The sequence below is a fragment of the Lissotriton vulgaris genome, chromosome 5, assembly GCF_964263255.1.
Source record: "Lissotriton vulgaris chromosome 5, aLisVul1.2, whole genome shotgun sequence".
NCBI classification, from domain to species: Eukaryota; Metazoa; Chordata; class Amphibia; order Caudata; family Salamandridae; genus Lissotriton; species Lissotriton vulgaris.
The window spans coordinates 1,297,051,169-1,297,069,386 of record NC_141693.1 but is presented as its reverse complement, the minus strand read 5'-3'; the positions used below and the strand labels follow the sequence as shown (position 1 = coordinate 1,297,069,386).

At 43.6% G+C, this 18,218-nt stretch overlaps 1 protein-coding gene across 1 annotated transcript in view; it reads left to right on the top strand.

Moving 5' to 3' along the window:
- Nucleotides 1–18,218, top strand: part of LEMD2 (LEM domain nuclear envelope protein 2) — a 267,597-nt gene that overhangs the window by 107,414 nt on the left and 141,965 nt on the right. Inside the window, exon 4 of the mRNA XM_086923192.1 lies at nucleotides 17,878–17,954. Coding sequence (XP_086779318.1) covers nucleotides 17,878–17,954 — 77 coding nt within the window. The remainder of the gene's footprint in view (nucleotides 1–17,877; nucleotides 17,955–18,218) is intronic.

Sequence of the window (18,218 nt, the reverse complement as noted above, 5' to 3'; positions counted from 1 at the left end):
ACATGTGTAAAGGCTTTTTTTGGAACCACTGTTAGTAGTGCAGTCTGAGCTTACAACATTTACTTATAGCGTTCAACCTAATAATAAAGGCTTTGCATCAATGAACCACCAGTACAAGTTTGAACAGCATTAACACATGGACACAAATATTACCTTAACTGCAGGCAATGCATTTCCCTGATCTATAATGTGTAACTGTAAAGTGGCATCCAAAGGGTTTGTGCTGTAGGGTTTGGGCCTACATGTCCCAAGGACAAAATACACATAAAAACGTTGTGTCCTTGACTCCAAACAATATGTCCCGGGCGTGGGGCCATAGGAATTCCACATCCCTGGAAACCATTCCTTCTCTCTCAGGGGATCTCTATTGATAATCATAAGCACTGAATAGAACGATTAGGTCATCCCATAAGCCTGAAGTAAGAGAGAAAGGTAAACGTAAAGCAAAGAGATTTCTCAAAGGAGCTTGTCCTGCTTAGGCATCAACTCTAGAATCTGAATCAAGACAATAGTGTCTTGTAAACGTGTGGCCATATCTCCTAGTTGCTGCCTCGCTGATCTCTGGGATTGGAATAGTTCAAAATAATGCAGAGGTAGCCGCTTAACCTCCTGATTGAATGGGCTTTTGATTTTCCAGGTAAGATTTTGTTAGCTTACTGGTAATACAGGATTATGGAAGAGACTCCCTATCGAAATGAGGATTGTTTTGATGTGGCAAACCCCATTTGCAAAGGCCCATAACTTACAAACAATAGTTTAGACTTTCTCAAGTCCTTAGCCTTGTCCAGATAACATTGTAACCCCCTTTTCACATCAAGAGTGTAGAGTTCTTTCTGCAACAAATAAGTGGTTTTGAAAATAGAGTAGGTAAGGTCATAAACTGATAGACATAAGTCTGAAACCACTTTTGGAACAAATTTGGAGTGAGTTCTCTTCGCTACCCTTATACTGTGGACACAACACTTTGCATGATTTGTGATAACATAGGCTGTGGATTTCGCCAACTGTGTGTAGAGGTAATAGTGACTAGAAATACACCTACCACATCGCTGCTGTGGTTATTTTTCCCCTGTGCTGGAAATTGCCATTTTGCTGGTGTCATGACGAGCTCAGCTCGTCATCAGCACAGCTCAACTGTGCCTCATGACAAGCTGAGCTCGTCATGAGCATGGAAGGGGTTAAGGACAGATGTTCTAGAGAAACTTTTTGCATAGGCTCAAAAGGACGTCAAATGCGGTGTGAGAACAATATTCAACACGCACGGAGTTGATAGTCTCTTTATAGCAGGATAGATTTTCTTAATGCCTTTAAGAAAATCCTTGACTGCAGGAATTTAAATAAAGAAAATTTGTAAAAGGCATTTTTGATATGCATGGTTACTGCAAGATAGGCTTTAAATAAGAAAATTGCAGCATCCCTTCAGACAAATGTGGCGATATGCTAGAATTACCTCTTTTTTTGCAATACATGGGATCAGAATTGTTCTGAGCACAACAGATACAGAAACTCTTCTATCGAAAGCAGTAGGGCATTCTTGTAGATGGTCTTCCGACTGCTCTCAAAATGTATAAGCACTCCTGATGAAGATTCTGATGCTGCATTCCAAGAGTTCAGGAGAATCATTCTGGCCATCAATTGAGTCAACTTGATCACTGTAGGCAGTAGGGGGAATTGGAGGAAAGTTATAAATCAATTTGCCTGACCAATTGATCCATAGGGCGTACCCAAAAATGCCTGGTTGGTAAACCCTGGAGGCTAAATATGGGCATTTGTTTTCTCCATTTGCGTAGAGGTTTATTTTAGGGCAACCCAGTCGTAAAAGATATCTTAGAGGACGATGTTGGATAATGCCCATTTGTGGTTTTCTTTAGTAGCTCTGCTCAGAATGTCCGCATGAACATTTTTGATGCATGGTAGATGGACAGCTGTAATCCTGAGAGCCCTGTAGATTAACCATTTTGTGATTCTTTGTGCTTTGATGGACAGTGGGTTGGGTCTTGTATGTTCAGGTAGTGCTTTGTTATATTGTCTGTCTGAACAAGGAGGGAGTGCTTTGTGAAGGACAGACGGAAGGAAGGCATTTAGAGCTAGATGCAATATACTCGACTCTAGATAGTTGATGTGGGAATTATTTTCCTTTGGTAACATAGAGCCTTGAATCTGAATGGCTTAACCATATGGAGCAGAATTATGGGGTTACTGTGGTAATCAAGCTTTTGCAATACATGAGTATATCTCAGGAATATACTATCAGTTCCACAACGCACACCCCTTCTTCCTTTGATGTTGGATTTAGATATCAATCGAACTGGTGACCACGCGGCGCTACGCCCACTGTTGTACTGGGTTCGCATGTGGTCAACAGATGAATTAGTGGACTATAGAGAGGCTTTAAAGGAAATTATCAAAATAAAAAACACAACTAGACTGGCATGGCTGAATCATATCGAGGATTGGCTAGTCAATCTAGGATTGAGTCACTACTGGACGGATCCGGAGTCCCTCACTTTAAGCTGCAAAAAGCAGCTGAAGGGGAGATACTGGAATTTTACCCGAAACTCTAACTTACACAACTCATATCTGGGGTCGCTATCTCTAAAGTTTCTCACGGTGAAGATGGAGTGTAGATTTGAGCCATTCATGGATGAGATTCTACCAACTTTAGCAAAGACACTATATTTAAAATTTTGTTACGGTGTTCCACAGGTTAAATCAAACACCTCAAGATGGTTGTGTAAGAAGGGTACCCTAGTAAAGGATGATTTAATCAAATGTGAATTGTGCTGTACAAATGCTAAAGAGGATGAAGCACATTTATTATTTTTCTGTCCTGCCTACTCGCAACCAAGGAAAAAATGCATAAAACCCATCTGTCGTCTGTTTGGATTTGTGCATTGTTGGGAAGCAGAAAGAATTCTTAGAACAGATACAACTCAATCAATTGTTTTTAGTGTAAGTAGGTATCTCTTCTTTGTTGAAATTGTATGAAGGCGAATGGGCTTTAAGTTTTAATGTAATTCAGTTGAAGAAGTAAGATGGGAATCAATACTATGTCTATACATTTAGTGAGATCATGTACTGCGATGGGATTAATTATTCTATTTATTAGTGTGTCGTTATAAATAATTTGGATTACGCCTAGATAGTATTATCTCATGAATCTATTTTTAGACTTAAAAAAATGTATTTATTAATTTAACCCGCAAATGCACTTGGATGAAATTTTGAGAAAATGGGCCTGGATAAGTTTAATACGTGTTTAATCTTTTATATGTGTGTTTGTATATCTTTTATGGTTACTAAATCGAAATAAAGATTTGATATGATATGAAGGTGACCATGTAAGCATTCCATCCAGACAGGGAGGCATCTGGTATGATCTTCCTTGTTGCGATTTATTAAAGAAAACTTGTTCCCTGGCAACATTTTTTGGAGGAAACCACTAATTGATTACTCTGCACGAGTTGTTGGGATCACTTTTTCTTCCCATTTGCCTGAGAGCTGATCACACTGATCCCTCAGACACTGTTGCAGTGGTCTCATATTCAAGCGTAATGAATGTGTCCTCATGTAATGCAACTGATTCTCATGTAAAGCCCTCTGATACTGGATACCTTTGGGTCAAGTTTGCGCTACATAAAACTCTGAAGAAAAAAAAAGTGTGTGTTTCGTACCAAGAAGGTGCCACTGATTCCAGAAGAGACCATATTTGCCTTGCTGTAGGATGAGCTGTTCTTTTCAAGTTTCGACATTTCTGACGATAGATAAACGTCTCTTCTGAATGAATCTTATTTGTGTTTCCCGAATCCAAAACTACTCCCAAGTATTAAAGGGATTATACTGGGATGGAAACACGTTTTTGGGGGATTTATTTGCAGTCCCACACGGTGGAGGGTAACAACGGCTGTGTGTTATTGTTGCCACGCTTGCTGATATATTGATGCTTTGATGAGCCAGTTGTCTAGATAGGGGTCAGACCAATATCTTTGGCCTTTTGAGATGTGCTTCATCCAACCCCATGCATTTTGAGACGGTCATGTGTTCTAACTGGAGACCGAAAGGAAAAACTTTGCATTGGTAATAGTCACTTCCCCCTTTAAACCTCAGGAATTTGCATTGTTTTTTGGCTAGCGATATGTGTAAATCGATATTGCAGGTTTACAGAGCATAGCAAATTCCACCTGGTAGACCTGATAAAGAGCTAACATTCTGAACCTTTCTATGCAGCTCCACTTGTTTTCTTTCTTCAGCTCTAGAATGAACTCTTTATTTGGTCCTTTATTCTTTACGAGAAATTAACAGGAATAAATTCCAATTCCTTTGTGAGGAATTGAAACCTTTTCCACTGCCTGTTTTTTTCAGGGGAATGGAGACTTCTTGCTGAAGTTACCCTTGATAAGTATGGATGACTTATTTTGTGTCATTGCTGGTGGAGAATACTTGAACCTGAGGCAGTATCCGTTATTAGATGATATTTTTTCACTCCTTTGATAAGATGTACTGCTTCCTCCTACCGGAGTGATAGCAGAGGAGAGGGAAGAAAAAATTCATTGTTTGCCACTGGCATTGGGTTTATTGGCTGATGTAGATTGCTGTTGCATTCCTCTGGCTCTTGATTGGCACTTCTGTCTGCTGTTGATGCCTCTGTTGCTGCACTTGAGGCCAGCAAAGGGTTTATTCTTCTGGTGGACATATCGGCGGTCATAGAATACACAAATGTCTTTATTCTTTCCTCTTTTCCAAACTGATAAGCTCTGTTTTTATGCATGATCTCTCATTTTTATCATTGGATCCAAACAGTGTGGTCCCTGAGAACGGGAGATTTAAGATCATGTGCTTTGCTTCAGGCTTCAGTCCTGTGAGTTTGAGCCAAGAGGAGAGACACAAAGCCTTCCAATGGCAGTATCCATCAACTGCTAGGATGGATGTATCCGGTGCAGCACTGAGGATCTGATTGGGTACCATTGCGCCTTTATTGATGATTTCTTGGAAATATTTGCGATGGTGTCTGGGCAAGTCTTCTATGAATTGTTGTGGTGAGTCCCAGAGTGGCCTGTTCAGTCCTCCCCAGAGGAGCAGAAGTGCTCGCTGATTGTATGATGAAAGCTGAAGTGCTACATACTTTTCTACCCAATTTCTCTAATCACAGAGTCAGGAGGGGAATCCAGACAGAGGAATATTGAATCTTGGTCAAGATGCCTGTATTTGTTTTGTAAGTGAGAAGGGGCCGCCTTGATAGAGGCTGTAGTCCGGAATAGATCCATGGCCAGTTCAATGAGATGTGGGACCAAAGGGAGAAGTGGTCTTTAGACGATCCATTGGTGCAATGTCTCAAAAATTACAGACTTAGAGGCCATGGTAGCTTGAAGTGGAATATTTCATTTATTGGCACCTTTTGAGTACTTCTTGGAAAGTGTTAATGTTGTCTACAGGAGATAGCCGTGCTGGAAAAGAGAGCTTAAGTGTAGGTGAATAATGGCCAGAGATGTGGTTGTGCAGTAGGATCTTGATGACTTCGATTGGAATGTAGAATCCCACCTTCATCTTCAACTAGACCATTTGGGTGACCTTGAGCTGTAGTAATAATGGTAAAACTGTGACTCAGACCTCGTTCTATGAGGACAAGTCTGGTATGTTAGGAACCGAGATCTGAAGCGCATAGGTGGAGGTGCCACTGATTCAGGTGTTTGTGGAGGCCCGAAAGGCATGACTGGTGGAATTACCACAAGAATTACTGGTAGAGTTGGAGAATCTGCAGGTGTCTGTGGAGGTTCTGCCGCATGTTGAGTAGGAGGAGTATCTAATATGATGACTGGAGAAGCTGGCTTAGAGGGCAAGTAGACTTTGAAGTACTCAATCCTATTCTGAGGGAGTATGCACACCTTAATTTTTGAAAGCCACCCTCACTGCTATTCTCGGCAGCAGATGTGTGTCTTGATGTTGAACCATGTCTCAACGATGACTGATGTCTTGACATCGATGAACCCATCAACGTCTATCAATTTCCTCTTCTGTCGTATGTGTCCTCTGCGTTGAATCAGCCCTCGACGGAGAGTAATTTGGTGCTGTGCATTGAATGGGGACGTCATCTCTCACCTTGATTTCTCGTCTTGGTTCACACTGTGCGAATGGAGCACTGGTAGAGGAAGCAGCCTCTCATCACACCTCTGATGTGTCTCCCTTGAGGGAATCTTTCATTTTTTTGGCACTATTCTTCTTGGCCATGTAGGTGAACCTTCTCATTGTCACTCGGAGTGTTTGTCTTCTGGGATCATGACTATCTGACAAACATAGCATTCAGAGCCTGTGCAGGTTTGTTTTTGCCATACTTGCTGCCACAATCTCTGCACTTTATATTTTGTGACTTGAATGCTGTATATATTTTCTGCCTTCTGTTTAAGTAAGTGAAATTGGTACTATAGGCTGGCACATGTGCCTCCTGGCATTTCCGAAGTAAGATGAAGAAACTGCACAAAACGTGACTTTGGGAAAAAGTGCTTCTGGGTCCGCACAATTGGGCGGGACTAATCAGGAAATATGATTTCTATGGGTATTCTCCTGTTTGAGAAGCTCTATTGTTCCAAAGTGCAGGAATATAACCAAGACGAAATTGAACTGTGACTGCTAGTGACCAGAAAGGAGAGTAGGATTTAAACTTGGGTTTTGCTGTAGGGAAGTGCCACATACTACTGTAGGCAATGTGTTTTTTGCCTCTACAAAGGGAGTTGCAGAATGAGATGAAAAGTAAAAGCCATCATTAGAGAATTTGAACTTAATTAGACTCAAATCCTGTCTTTTGAGTGGCAGAAAAAATAAAATAGGCCATTATTGCTATTCTTAGTTTTCTTTTCATTGTTTCGTGGACTAACAGTCACTTGGCAATCAGAATGGCAACTTCATCCTCGGATTTGTAATAAAGTTGTTTGCTACAGGTTGTACTGCAAGAATAAACAAGCATTTGTAATGCAATAGGTCTTGCAGTAGCAACGTTTAAAGTTGTTGGTATTGTAAATGGAGTTGTTTTTTTATCTATTTTGTTTTAAAAGTAACAAATACATATAAGGTTATTTATAATGTAAGTATGTAAAAAAGTGGCAGTAGTGGTGGTGTTTGTAGTGGTTGTGGTAGCGGTATTGAAGAAGTTGTAGTATTGGTGTTTATTTATGGTGAGATAGTTTGTGGTGTAAGAGTGGCAAATACTGGACGCATAGTCACCTTAGCCTGGAGCAATAGTGCGGTACCATACTTATTAATCCTGTAACATCACAGAAAAAAAACACCTTTTTAATTTTTTTAAGGTGCTCGAACCTTGAGGAACAATCACCCAGTCATTACTTGAGGGCAGCTATAAATCGCCGTCCTTATTGAATTAAAAATGATATTAAGCCCGCACTCTCCTTATTGTAAATGCATATCGGTAAAATTATTAATACTATATTTACAGGATGTAGAACAGGAAACTCCACACGCAATAAGGGCTGGTTTGATCACGTATGTACGGCACTCCATGTACAACTCAAACATGCCTGATCACAAAGACCGAGGGATCAAAATGAAGTTTCACTCCTGAGAAAGGACTATAAAACAGCTCTTTCTAAAAGGAAGAGGGAGCTGCAACTGGAAGCATGGGATAACTTATCCCGTGCTGCAGAAACCTCTGATTGTTGCCTGTTCTGGTCAACGGTCAATTCACCTTTTTAAGGGAGGACAAAGCCCCACATCTTGCATCCAATGTTAGCAGTGAGGCCTGGGTGACTCACTTCTCGGCTATATTTAATGCCAATGGTCTCACCGTAAAAGAACAAAATCGTTGGCCTATACTCCCATTGGATATCTCACTGGGAGAAGTTGAAGGGTGTATCAGGGCCAGCAAGGGGGGCAAGGCACAAGGGCCTGACTGAGTCCCCATTTATGTGTATCGGGCCGTTCCACTAATGTGGGGACCTATCCTCACTTTGGTCCTTAATGCATCTGTAGTAACTATGATTCCGCCCACCTGGGCTGACTCTATTATCGTCCCAATTTATAAAAAAGGAAGAAGGGTCAGTAGCTAGTAAATATTGCCTGATCAGTCTGTTAGACTCGTTGGTGAAGGTTATGAGCAGAGTGTTATTGTCCAGGTTGGAAGTTTGGGTAGGGGATGAAGGGATCCTCGCAAGCTCACAGTATGGTTTTAGGAAGGGCCGAGGGACACTAGATCAGTGCCTGAATTTAGAACTTTTAATTGGCAAGTACACTTCGGCAAAGCAAGGTACCTTGTACCTCTGCTTTGCCGATTTGAGTAGTGCTTTTGATCTAGTTGATCATTCAATCTTGTGGCCAGTCCTATTAGAAATGGGTGCACCGGAACCCATTATCTTTTTTTTTTAGCAAGACTTTACCAAAAGATGCAAACGTGTGTACGCTATGGGATAAACGGAGAGTGCACCCCTAATTTTAACGTTAAACGTGGTATTCGACAGGGTTGCCATCTTGCCCCCCTGTTGTTTACCCTTTTCATTAATGCTATGGATGCTGTTTTGAACAAAGTCCAAGCTGATGCCCAACGGGTCAATGGATTAAGTGTGTCAGTACTGCTTTATGCAGATGACGCTGTGCTTCTCTCAAGGACCCCTATAGGTCTACAACGTTTGATGGACAAGTTCTCTGATTTCATCAGTGAGAGAAAGCTGATGATTAATAAGAGTAAAACTCTTGTCATGACATGTGGAGCCAAATGTAATAAAAGGAACGCCTTTTTTATTGAAGGGGGTGAAAGTGCAGCAGGTGGAAACTCTGTTACCTGGGTGTCACTTTTACGCACAAAAGTAGCTGGTCAGAAGAACTTTCAAATGTCAGGTCCAAAATGGTAAAGTGTGCCCACGGTATCTTTAAGTTCGCATCTAAGATCGGCGATAGACGGATTAGAGATATGCTGTCAATTTACAAGGCTAGGAGTGTCTCAATCGCATTATATGGAGCTGGGATATGGGGTTATACTAATGTAGATGTAGTACAAAGAGAAGAAAATAATTTCCTCAAAAGACTCCTTTGTCTACCTACTTCAACCCCAAATGAACTGAGCCATAGAGAATTGGATGTTGCCTATTTAAGCGGCTTCATCTCGTTGAGACCCCTGATGATATGGCGTGCGATCTAGGGGAAAGATGAAACAGCTTTTAACCAAAGCGTCATCAAGGATTACCTTGACCTAGACAATTATATCAAAATACCGTGGCTTAAGTATGTTCTAGACAGCTTCAGGAATATTTTTGGGCTCAATTTACTAGCAGAACCATGTTCTGCAGGGAATATCACTAAAGTAGACATGAAAAACATCTTTTTGCAGTACAGAGCACAAACGCCTGGAAGCTAACAGCCGCCTCACTACTGTCCGTCTCTACAACAAATACATTGAAGGTAATTTACCAAAGCTATACTTGAGTATGGTAACTAGACCTGCCCACAGGTTTGTCTTAAACAGACTAAGATTTGGTACGGCTCATGTTTTGGTTGCTTTTCCCCAACCTAAGAAGCAACCTGTAGGGCCGTGCCCATGTGATGGGTATTCCAAGCAAAGCACTTTGCACTTTATGTTAATTTGTACTCTCTTCTTGCATGTTAGGGTGGCCTACCTGAAACCGATTTTTGTAAAATATGGTGTTAGAAATGTGGAGGATGCGATGAAGTTAGTTTATAATATGGATTCTCCGGATAAATGTTTTTATATTGCCACTTTTATCTCCAAATCAATCCAGATGAGAAATAGCATGCTGTTTTAAATATTTATTTCTTTTAACCTGCCTTGTTTTTATCATCTACCTTTTTTAAACTGTATTGTATTGTCCCATGCATTTGCTTATGTGCTTTTATGGTCATTGTATTCTATGAACCGAAAAAAGCTTCATGAATTGAATTGTAAATGCATTAATTAATAAAGAAATCCAGTCCAATTCTTAAAAGGTAAAGTGCACACTGACCCCTGACATGCTACACCTAAATAAATTGCACCACAGGTCGAGCACCAATTTCCAAACAAGGCACTTGGCACAGATGTTCAAATGCTGTATAGTGCCACACGCCGCAGAACCAGGCCTGGTGTGCAAACAACAAGCAACCACCACACGTGCACGAGAGACACCCAACACATTACATACACGCACGTCTCTACACCAACAGTAAACACCATGATCTCATTACACGCAGAAAATGTGTGATATACAATGCCCATTGCCTCGCACACTAGATTAGGGACACAACGCCCTGCTTTCATGCAAACCGCTTCCAAGCACACTGAGGGCAACCGAGGACAGCCGAGGCCCACCCACACGCACACGTCTCAAACCCTGTCTGGGCAGGTTCACCTCCGTCAGCCGGCACCGGAGGCCGCATCCTCTCAGTACTATTCAGTTTAACAATCACACCCAACACAGAAGTCAGAGACTGGTTTCACTTGGTGCTGATGTAGGAGCACGAAGACACAAAATTGTACAATCACCATTACTTTGTGCCTGCACACCGCAGCCTCCAAACATTACAGCCACACGTACACACCACAACCTCCAATCATTGCAGCCACACGTACACACACCAGCCTCAAAGCATTATAGCCACACAACAGAAAGCTACCACATGCTAACAGCAGCAGCCCCCTGACACTGTGTTTTTCACAAGTCTGGTACGGCGCGGGAGACTGAAGCTTTCCGGACCATATCCGAGCTTCCCAGCACCTTACCCAAAGCAGTTTTACACAGATAATAATAATCTAAAGCCCATATTTTGAAAACAGTTTGACTGTGCCATCTCTTTCACAGGAAGGTGAGAGGGTCGTTGTTTCACAAGTTGACTTCTCTTGAAACGAGAGAGCACTTTAAAGACATTTCAGGGAAACTACTGGTGTCATTCTATTCCCAATCCCACCAGGTTCATCTACTAAACTCGTACAAAGGCTGCCAACGCGACCCACCTCCAGCAGACCCAAAACAAAAATAACTGTTTGCTGGCAGGAACATCGCCATAACAAGTATTCTCTACACAGACACACACCCTGCCAAAGAGAGAAAGATAACACAAAGAGAAAAAAAAAACGCTCGCCATCTGTTTCCATTCAGCCCCTTATATTTGCATCTGGGCTGAGTGATAACAGATGCGCTTGTCACAATGGGCGGCATCACAAAACTGCAAGGGTGACAGCCAGCAAACCAAAAGCACGGAAAAAACATTATTCACGACCTAAGCCAATTGGAAACGGTCGAGACACAGGGGCATGGATTAAAGTTCCCCTTTTTAGGTCTGGCCCTGGCGAAAGCACGCTCTCGCCGCGAGGACTATAGCTGTCGGCTCAGCCGACAATGAGTGGAGACAAGAGATGCCACGCGCACATTAAGAAGCATGGCAGAGTCTGATTCTGTTGTGCGCCTTGGGATTGGGTCGCGCGAGTGAGCTTGTACCATAGACAGCTTACGAAGCGAGCCTGGTAAGTTTAGTTTTCGCTACTGAGTCCAGATCCATGTGTGCGGCGCACGGAGACAGACTGCCTATTTTTTTTTAAATTGTTAACGATCACTGGAGACTGGCTGACAGTTCAAAGTAACCCTTTGGCGTCTCCTGCCGAAGCAAAAGGTAAGTCTATACGATGCTTTGTTGTTATGGAAAATATTTTTGAATATTATACTTTTGAAAGTCCAATTCTTGACGTCCGCGCTTGGCTTCTGAAACCCTGCAATTATAAGACGGTTTCCCTTGAATCATCTCTCTCGACCTCAACGTGTTTATGTCCAGAACCCATCACTCGTAAATAAACAATTTAATTATATTGTAAGCATCCATGGCCTCCATCCACATAGCGCTTCAGAGCCTTGCTAGAGGTAGACACACAACGCACTGCCTTCCAGAGAGGACTCACAATCATATTACGGTACAGATAGTTAATAAAGGTACCTTGGTGTTTGCAGACAGACTTCGTATGTCTTGGAGATGTGCCCTATAATCCTCACAAAGCAATATACAGGCCTGTAGCATTTTTATTAGACATCATGTTTTGTGCATCCCAGATCATTATCATTCTTTTTTATTATGGCCTTAATGTTTAACTCATCTGGTGACTTTTAATGACGTACTTTGAGGTATAGTGTCTTCATGAGAGGGTGTGTCTAGTTTATAGGTGTCGCAGCATATACCTGTGTTTCTATATAAGAAATAAACGTTTTCGCAGTCCCAGTCTCTGAGCCAGTTTTGATTTCCCTGTCACTTTCAAAGGTACTCTACACTACTGATGAGCAGAAGTGGTGGGGAAACAGAAAGGGCAGTGTACGAGCAGGGAGGGCAACAGCAGAGTTTTGGCAATGAAATTAAATAAATGACAAACCTTTCAACTGATACACTTGTTTAGATTTTACAAGTGGATACGCCCACCGCACTCCCATCCTACCTGTCATTCTTTTCAATTTATATTCAAAATCGAGTCCTGCAACCTGGGTTGCATCAATAATTTGGTTGACAGGGGTTCAGTCAGTGGCCCTAGTGTGGAACGCGAATGAAGAGGGCAGTTATGAGGAGAGTGCAAGAAGGACTTCTCACACCACCAAGCACAGAACCCTGGTTTAGAAAAGTCTCCCCCAGCATCACTCAGCACCACCACAGCACCACTCAGCGCCACCCCAGCATCACTCAGTGCCATCCCAGCACCACTCAGCATCACCCCAGCATCGCTCAGCGCCACCCCAGCATCACTCAGCGCCACCCCAGCATCACTCAGCGCCACCCCAGCATCACTCAGCGCCACCCCAGCATCACTCAGCGCCACCCCAGCATCACTCAGCGCCACTCCAGCATCACTCAGCGCCACCCCAGCATCACTCAGCGCCACCCCAGCATCACTCAGCGCCACCCCAGCATCACTCAGCGCCACCCCAGCATCACTCAGCGCCACCCCAGCATCACTCAGCGCCACCCCAGCATCACTCAGCGCCACCCCAGCATCACTCAGCGCCACCCCAGCATCACTCAGCGCCACCCCAGCATCACTCAGCGCCACCCCAGCATCACTCAGCGCCACCCCAGCATCACTCAGCGCCACCCCAGCATCACTCAGCGCCACCCCAGCATCACTCATATTTACAACAAGGGGTGGTGAGGGACAGAGTCTCTGAATTAAGCAGAAATCTCTCACCCAGTCAAGAGATCAGGGCTAGATCCAACACCGTTTTTTAGCTCACTGCACCATCCCAGTTTCAGAACCTGGCTGTATGCAAATTAGTCTGTTCCTGTCCCAGTGCATGATGGGAACAGGGCAAACCAAACTACAAAAGCCAATTCTTACACTGGGAAGGAAACAAGCTCCCGGGGACCGGTTTCTGGCATTACAGCCGTCTTCGGCCCGGTTTGCTTGAATCCTGATGGTGCAATGAGCAAGGGTCTCACATCTGAGAATACCCTTCCACGCTTAGGGTGGACAAAAATATTTACAACAAGGGGTGGTGAGGGACAGAGTCTCTGAATTAAGCAGAAATCTCTCACCCAGTCAAGAGATCAGGGCTAGATCCAACACCGTTTTTTAGCTCACTGCACCATCCCAGTTTCAGAACCTGGCTGTATGCAAATTAGTCTGTTCCTGTCCCAGTGCATGATGGGAACAGGGCAAACCAAACTACAAAAGCCAATTCTTACACTGGGAAGGAAACAAGCTCCCGGGGACCGGTTTCTGGCATTACAGCCGTCTTCGGCCCGGTTTGCTTGAATCCTGATGGTGCAATGAGCAAGGGTCTCACATCTGAGAATACCCTTCCACGCTTAGGGTGGACAAAAATATTTACAACAAGGGGTGGTGAGGGACAGAGTCTCTGAATTAAGCAGAAATCTCTCACCCAGTCAAGAGATCAGGGCTAGATCCAACACCGTTTTTTAGCTCACTGCACCATCCCAGTTTCAGAACCTGGCTGTATGCAAATTAGTCTGTTCCTGTCCCAGTGCATGATGGGAACAGGGCAAACCAAACTACAAAAGCCAATTCTTACACTGGGAAGGAAACAAGCTCCCGGGGACCGGTTTCTGGCATTACAGCCGTCTTCGGCCCGGTTTGCTTGAATCCTGATGGTGCAATGAGCAAGGGTCTCACATCTGAGAATACCCTTCCACGCTTAGGGTGGACAAAAATATTTACAACAAGGGGTGGTGAGGGACAGAGTCTCTGAATTAAGCAGAAATCTCTCACCCCGTCAAGAGATCAGGGCTAGATCCAACACCGTTTTTTAGCTCACTGCACCAGTGTGGCAGGGTATACTCAGACATGAGTCCCTTTCTCACTGCACCATCAGGATTCAAGCAAGCCGGGCCGAAGAAGGCTGAAATGCCAGAAACCGGTCCCCGGTAGCTTGTCTCCTTTCTGGTGAAGAATTGGCTTGGTAGTTTAGTCTGCCCTGTTCCCATGATGCACTGGGCCAGGGACAGACTGATTTGCATATAGCCAGGTTCTGAGCTGGGATGGTGCAGTGAGATAAATAACGGTGATGGATCAAGCCCTGATCTTTGGACTGGGTAAGAGTAGTCTGCTTAATTCAGACACTCTGTTCATCACCACCCCCTTTTCTGAATCGTTTTTGGCCACTATAGGTGTGGCAGGGTATACTCAGACATGAGTCCCTTTCTCACTGCACCATCAGGATTCAAGCAAGCCGGGCCGAAGAAGGCTGAAATGCCAGAAACCGGTCCCCGGTAGCTTGTCTCCTTTCTGGTGAAGAATTGGCTTGGTAGTTTAGTCTGCCCTGTTCCCATGATGCACTGGGCCAGGGACAGACTGATTTGCATATAGCCAGGTTCTGAGCTGGGATGGTGCAGTGAGATAAATAACAGTGATGGATCAAGCCCTGATCTTTGGACTGGGTAAGAGTGGTCTGCTTAATTCAGACACTCTGTTCATCACCACCCCCTTTTCTGAATCGTTTTTGGCCACTATAGGTGTGGCAGGGTATACTCAGACATGAGTCCCTTTCTCACTGCACCATCAGGATTCAAGCAAGCCGGGCAGAAGAAGGCTGAAATGCCAGAAACCGGTCCCCGGTAGCTTGTCTCCTTTCTGGTGAAGAATTGGCTTGGTAGTTTAGTCTGCCCTGTTCCCATGATGCACTGGGCCAGGGACAGACTGATTTGCATATAGCCAGGTTCTGAGCTGGGATGGTGCAGTGAGATAAATAACGGTGATGGATCAAGCCCTGATCTTTGGACTGGGTAAGAGTGGTCTGCTTAATTCAGACACTCTGTTCATCACCACCCCCTTTTCTGAATCACCCCAGCATCACTCAGTGCCACCCCAACATCACTCAGCGCCACCCCAACATCACTCAGCGCCACCCCAGCATCACTCAGCGCCACCCCAGCATCACTCAGCGCCACCCCAGCATCGTTCAGCGCCACCCCAGCATCGTTCAGCGCCACCCCAGCATAATTCAGCGCCACCCCAGCATAATTCAGCGCCACCCCAGCATAATTCAGCGCCACCCCAGCATCACTCAGCGCCACCCCAGCATCACTCAGCGCCACCCCAGCATAGTTCAGTGCCACCCCAGCATAATTCAGCGCCACCCCAGCATAATTCAGCGCCACCCCAGCATAATTCAGCGCCACCCCAGCATAATTCAGCGCCACCCCAGCATAATTCAGCGCCTCCACAGCATCACTCAGCACCTCCACAGCAACACTCAGCACCTCCACAGCAACACTCAGCACCTCCACAGCAACACTCAGCACCTCCACAGCAACACTCAGCACCTCCACAGCAACACTCACGGCCTCCACAGCAACACTCGCGGCCTCCACAGCAACACTCGCGGCCTCCACAGCAACACTCGCGGCCTCCACAGCAACACTCGCGGCCTCCACAGCAACACTCGCGGCCTCCACAGCAACACTCGCGGCCTCCACAGCAACACTCGCGGCCTCCACAGCAACACTCGCGGCCTCCACAGCATCACTATGCGCTACCACAGCATCACTGAACGCCACAGCATCACTATGCGCTACCACAGCATCACTGAACGCCACAGCATCACTCGTCGCCACCACAACATCCCTCCGCGCCATTACAGCATCAATCTGTGCAACCATTTCAAATATGTTCTCTCAATGTTTCAAGCTTTATACAAATGTCACAAAAAGATGTTAATATTTCACTTCTGTTCTTGCATTTTCGTCACAATAAAATACACTGAACATAATCTTTACAAAAGTTTAAGCTATTGCCATTATAAATTACAATCCCTTTTATTTAAGTATTAATTATTTAAAAACATGTAAAGCCATTGTTGTTTGTAATATCAAATTTAAGTCACGTAAATACAACACATGTTGCATTACGAATGCTATAGGTGACACATTTGCGAAAGTTATAACTATTGGCATTGTAAATGACAAAGCTATTAATTTAGCTATTTTCAAAACCAACACATAAATAAAAAATTGTCATTTACAATACCAATAGCTCAAACTCTCCTAATGCGAGACCTATTGCATTGCAAATGATTGTTATAAATGATGGTCTGTAAACTTCCTCTGCATCCAGGTGGCTCTTCGGGATTATGGCGTCAGATGAACCGTTCTTGTTTTATTTGCTGTTCTAGAATGCCGCAGGTGTGTAGTGCCTGTAAGTGTTTCATGTGCAACTTTCAAAAAAGGCCCACTCCTGTTAGAAATTACAATATAGATTTACTTTACTTTCTTTCGATTGGATTCAGTGTTTTGTTATTTAATTGGTTTGTTGACTATAGCCCTCGCAGGGTGAGGCGCGCATGCGCGCACCAAAGCCAGGCGAGACCTAAAAACAGGGTAAGGGCATGGGCGCATGCTCAGTTAATGTTTTGCTTTACCAAACCTTTGTTTGTTCAGTATACAATTGTAAGAAAGGCTCGTCTCCAAGGTGCGTAACTTAAAAATATTGTGTTTTTCTGACTACTGCACCAGAAGCGTCTATCTGCTGGCCACTGATTGCTAAAGAAGAAGTGATTTTACTGTGTGATCAAACCAGGGGCAGGACTTGTCGCCTGCTGCACTGACAGAAAGACTCATGGAAGGAAGCTAATTATATAGAAATCGCAGAACTTTTTGCAACATGGTTAAATTTGTAAATACATAGCATGCAATCCTAATGAAGGATCTAAAAGTGTTTGTAATATTTCGCAGATGTCAGATGACATACAATGTATGTGTAAATGCTGTTAGTTAAGAGAGCAGCTTTCGCATTTTACTCTGACACCACCGCTATTTAACCATTTTAGTTTTCTGTTCTGCAAAATACAAGGAGGCATTGTAGCTAGAAAGTAGCCACTGATTTCGAAAGCAGACGCTGAATTAAAGGATGGATCTACCAGGGACCACACCTTTGTTCATCAGAAACCTCGTTTTGGCAGAAAACACATCTTTGTAAAAGCACTGAAAAAAAACCTTGCATATGTGGAATGAGAAAGAAGAACTCTTTATAAAGATTCCATTGGAAATGGCAGTTAAACTTTTGTTTTATGCAAGATTTCATTTATCTTCCTCGTCATATCAGCGCCCTCGTTTGATAGTACTTGAATGAGACTGATGGCGATTAACAAAAGGCGTATGGATTATGAAGTTCAGCGTCTTACATTTTACACATGCTGGGTCATTTTGTCATTCAAGGAGTGTTAGAGCACTACTTGCAAAGGGATCATCAGCCTTTTGAAGGTGTGCTGTAACAGCCTTTTTGCAGTTAGAAATATGGAAAGCGTCTTTTGCTTCAGAATCCCCTTGTACCAAAAAAACTCAACCTTTTGTGAATTCTGGCTCATTTTATACTGCACTCGCAGTATTTAATTTACATACCTGTTTCAGTTTCTGCTATTATATCCTCTCATTAGTCTATTTTCTCCTTGTTTCACTTAGGTAGCTTTGAGTGTGGAAATCCTGATCGGTTAAAGAGTAAATGCATTCCTGTTGAAGAAGCAAGAGCGTTTGTGGCGGTTAGTATTCTCATCAAACCTTCTTTATAATTGATGTCTTTCTACCATCACTAAATCTTGGTCACATGTCCAGCAGCCAAATCAAATATGTATAGAAGATGCTTAATGGGTAACCGAGTAATATGGTACTATGGCCGAGTCTTTTGTAAATGTCACATGTTAAACGTGAATGTGATTTATTGCATACGTTACCCCTAATTAAATCTTATATCATGTGATTACTTTTGTTGAAAGTTCGCTTGAAAAGCGTGTCTCTTTACAAAC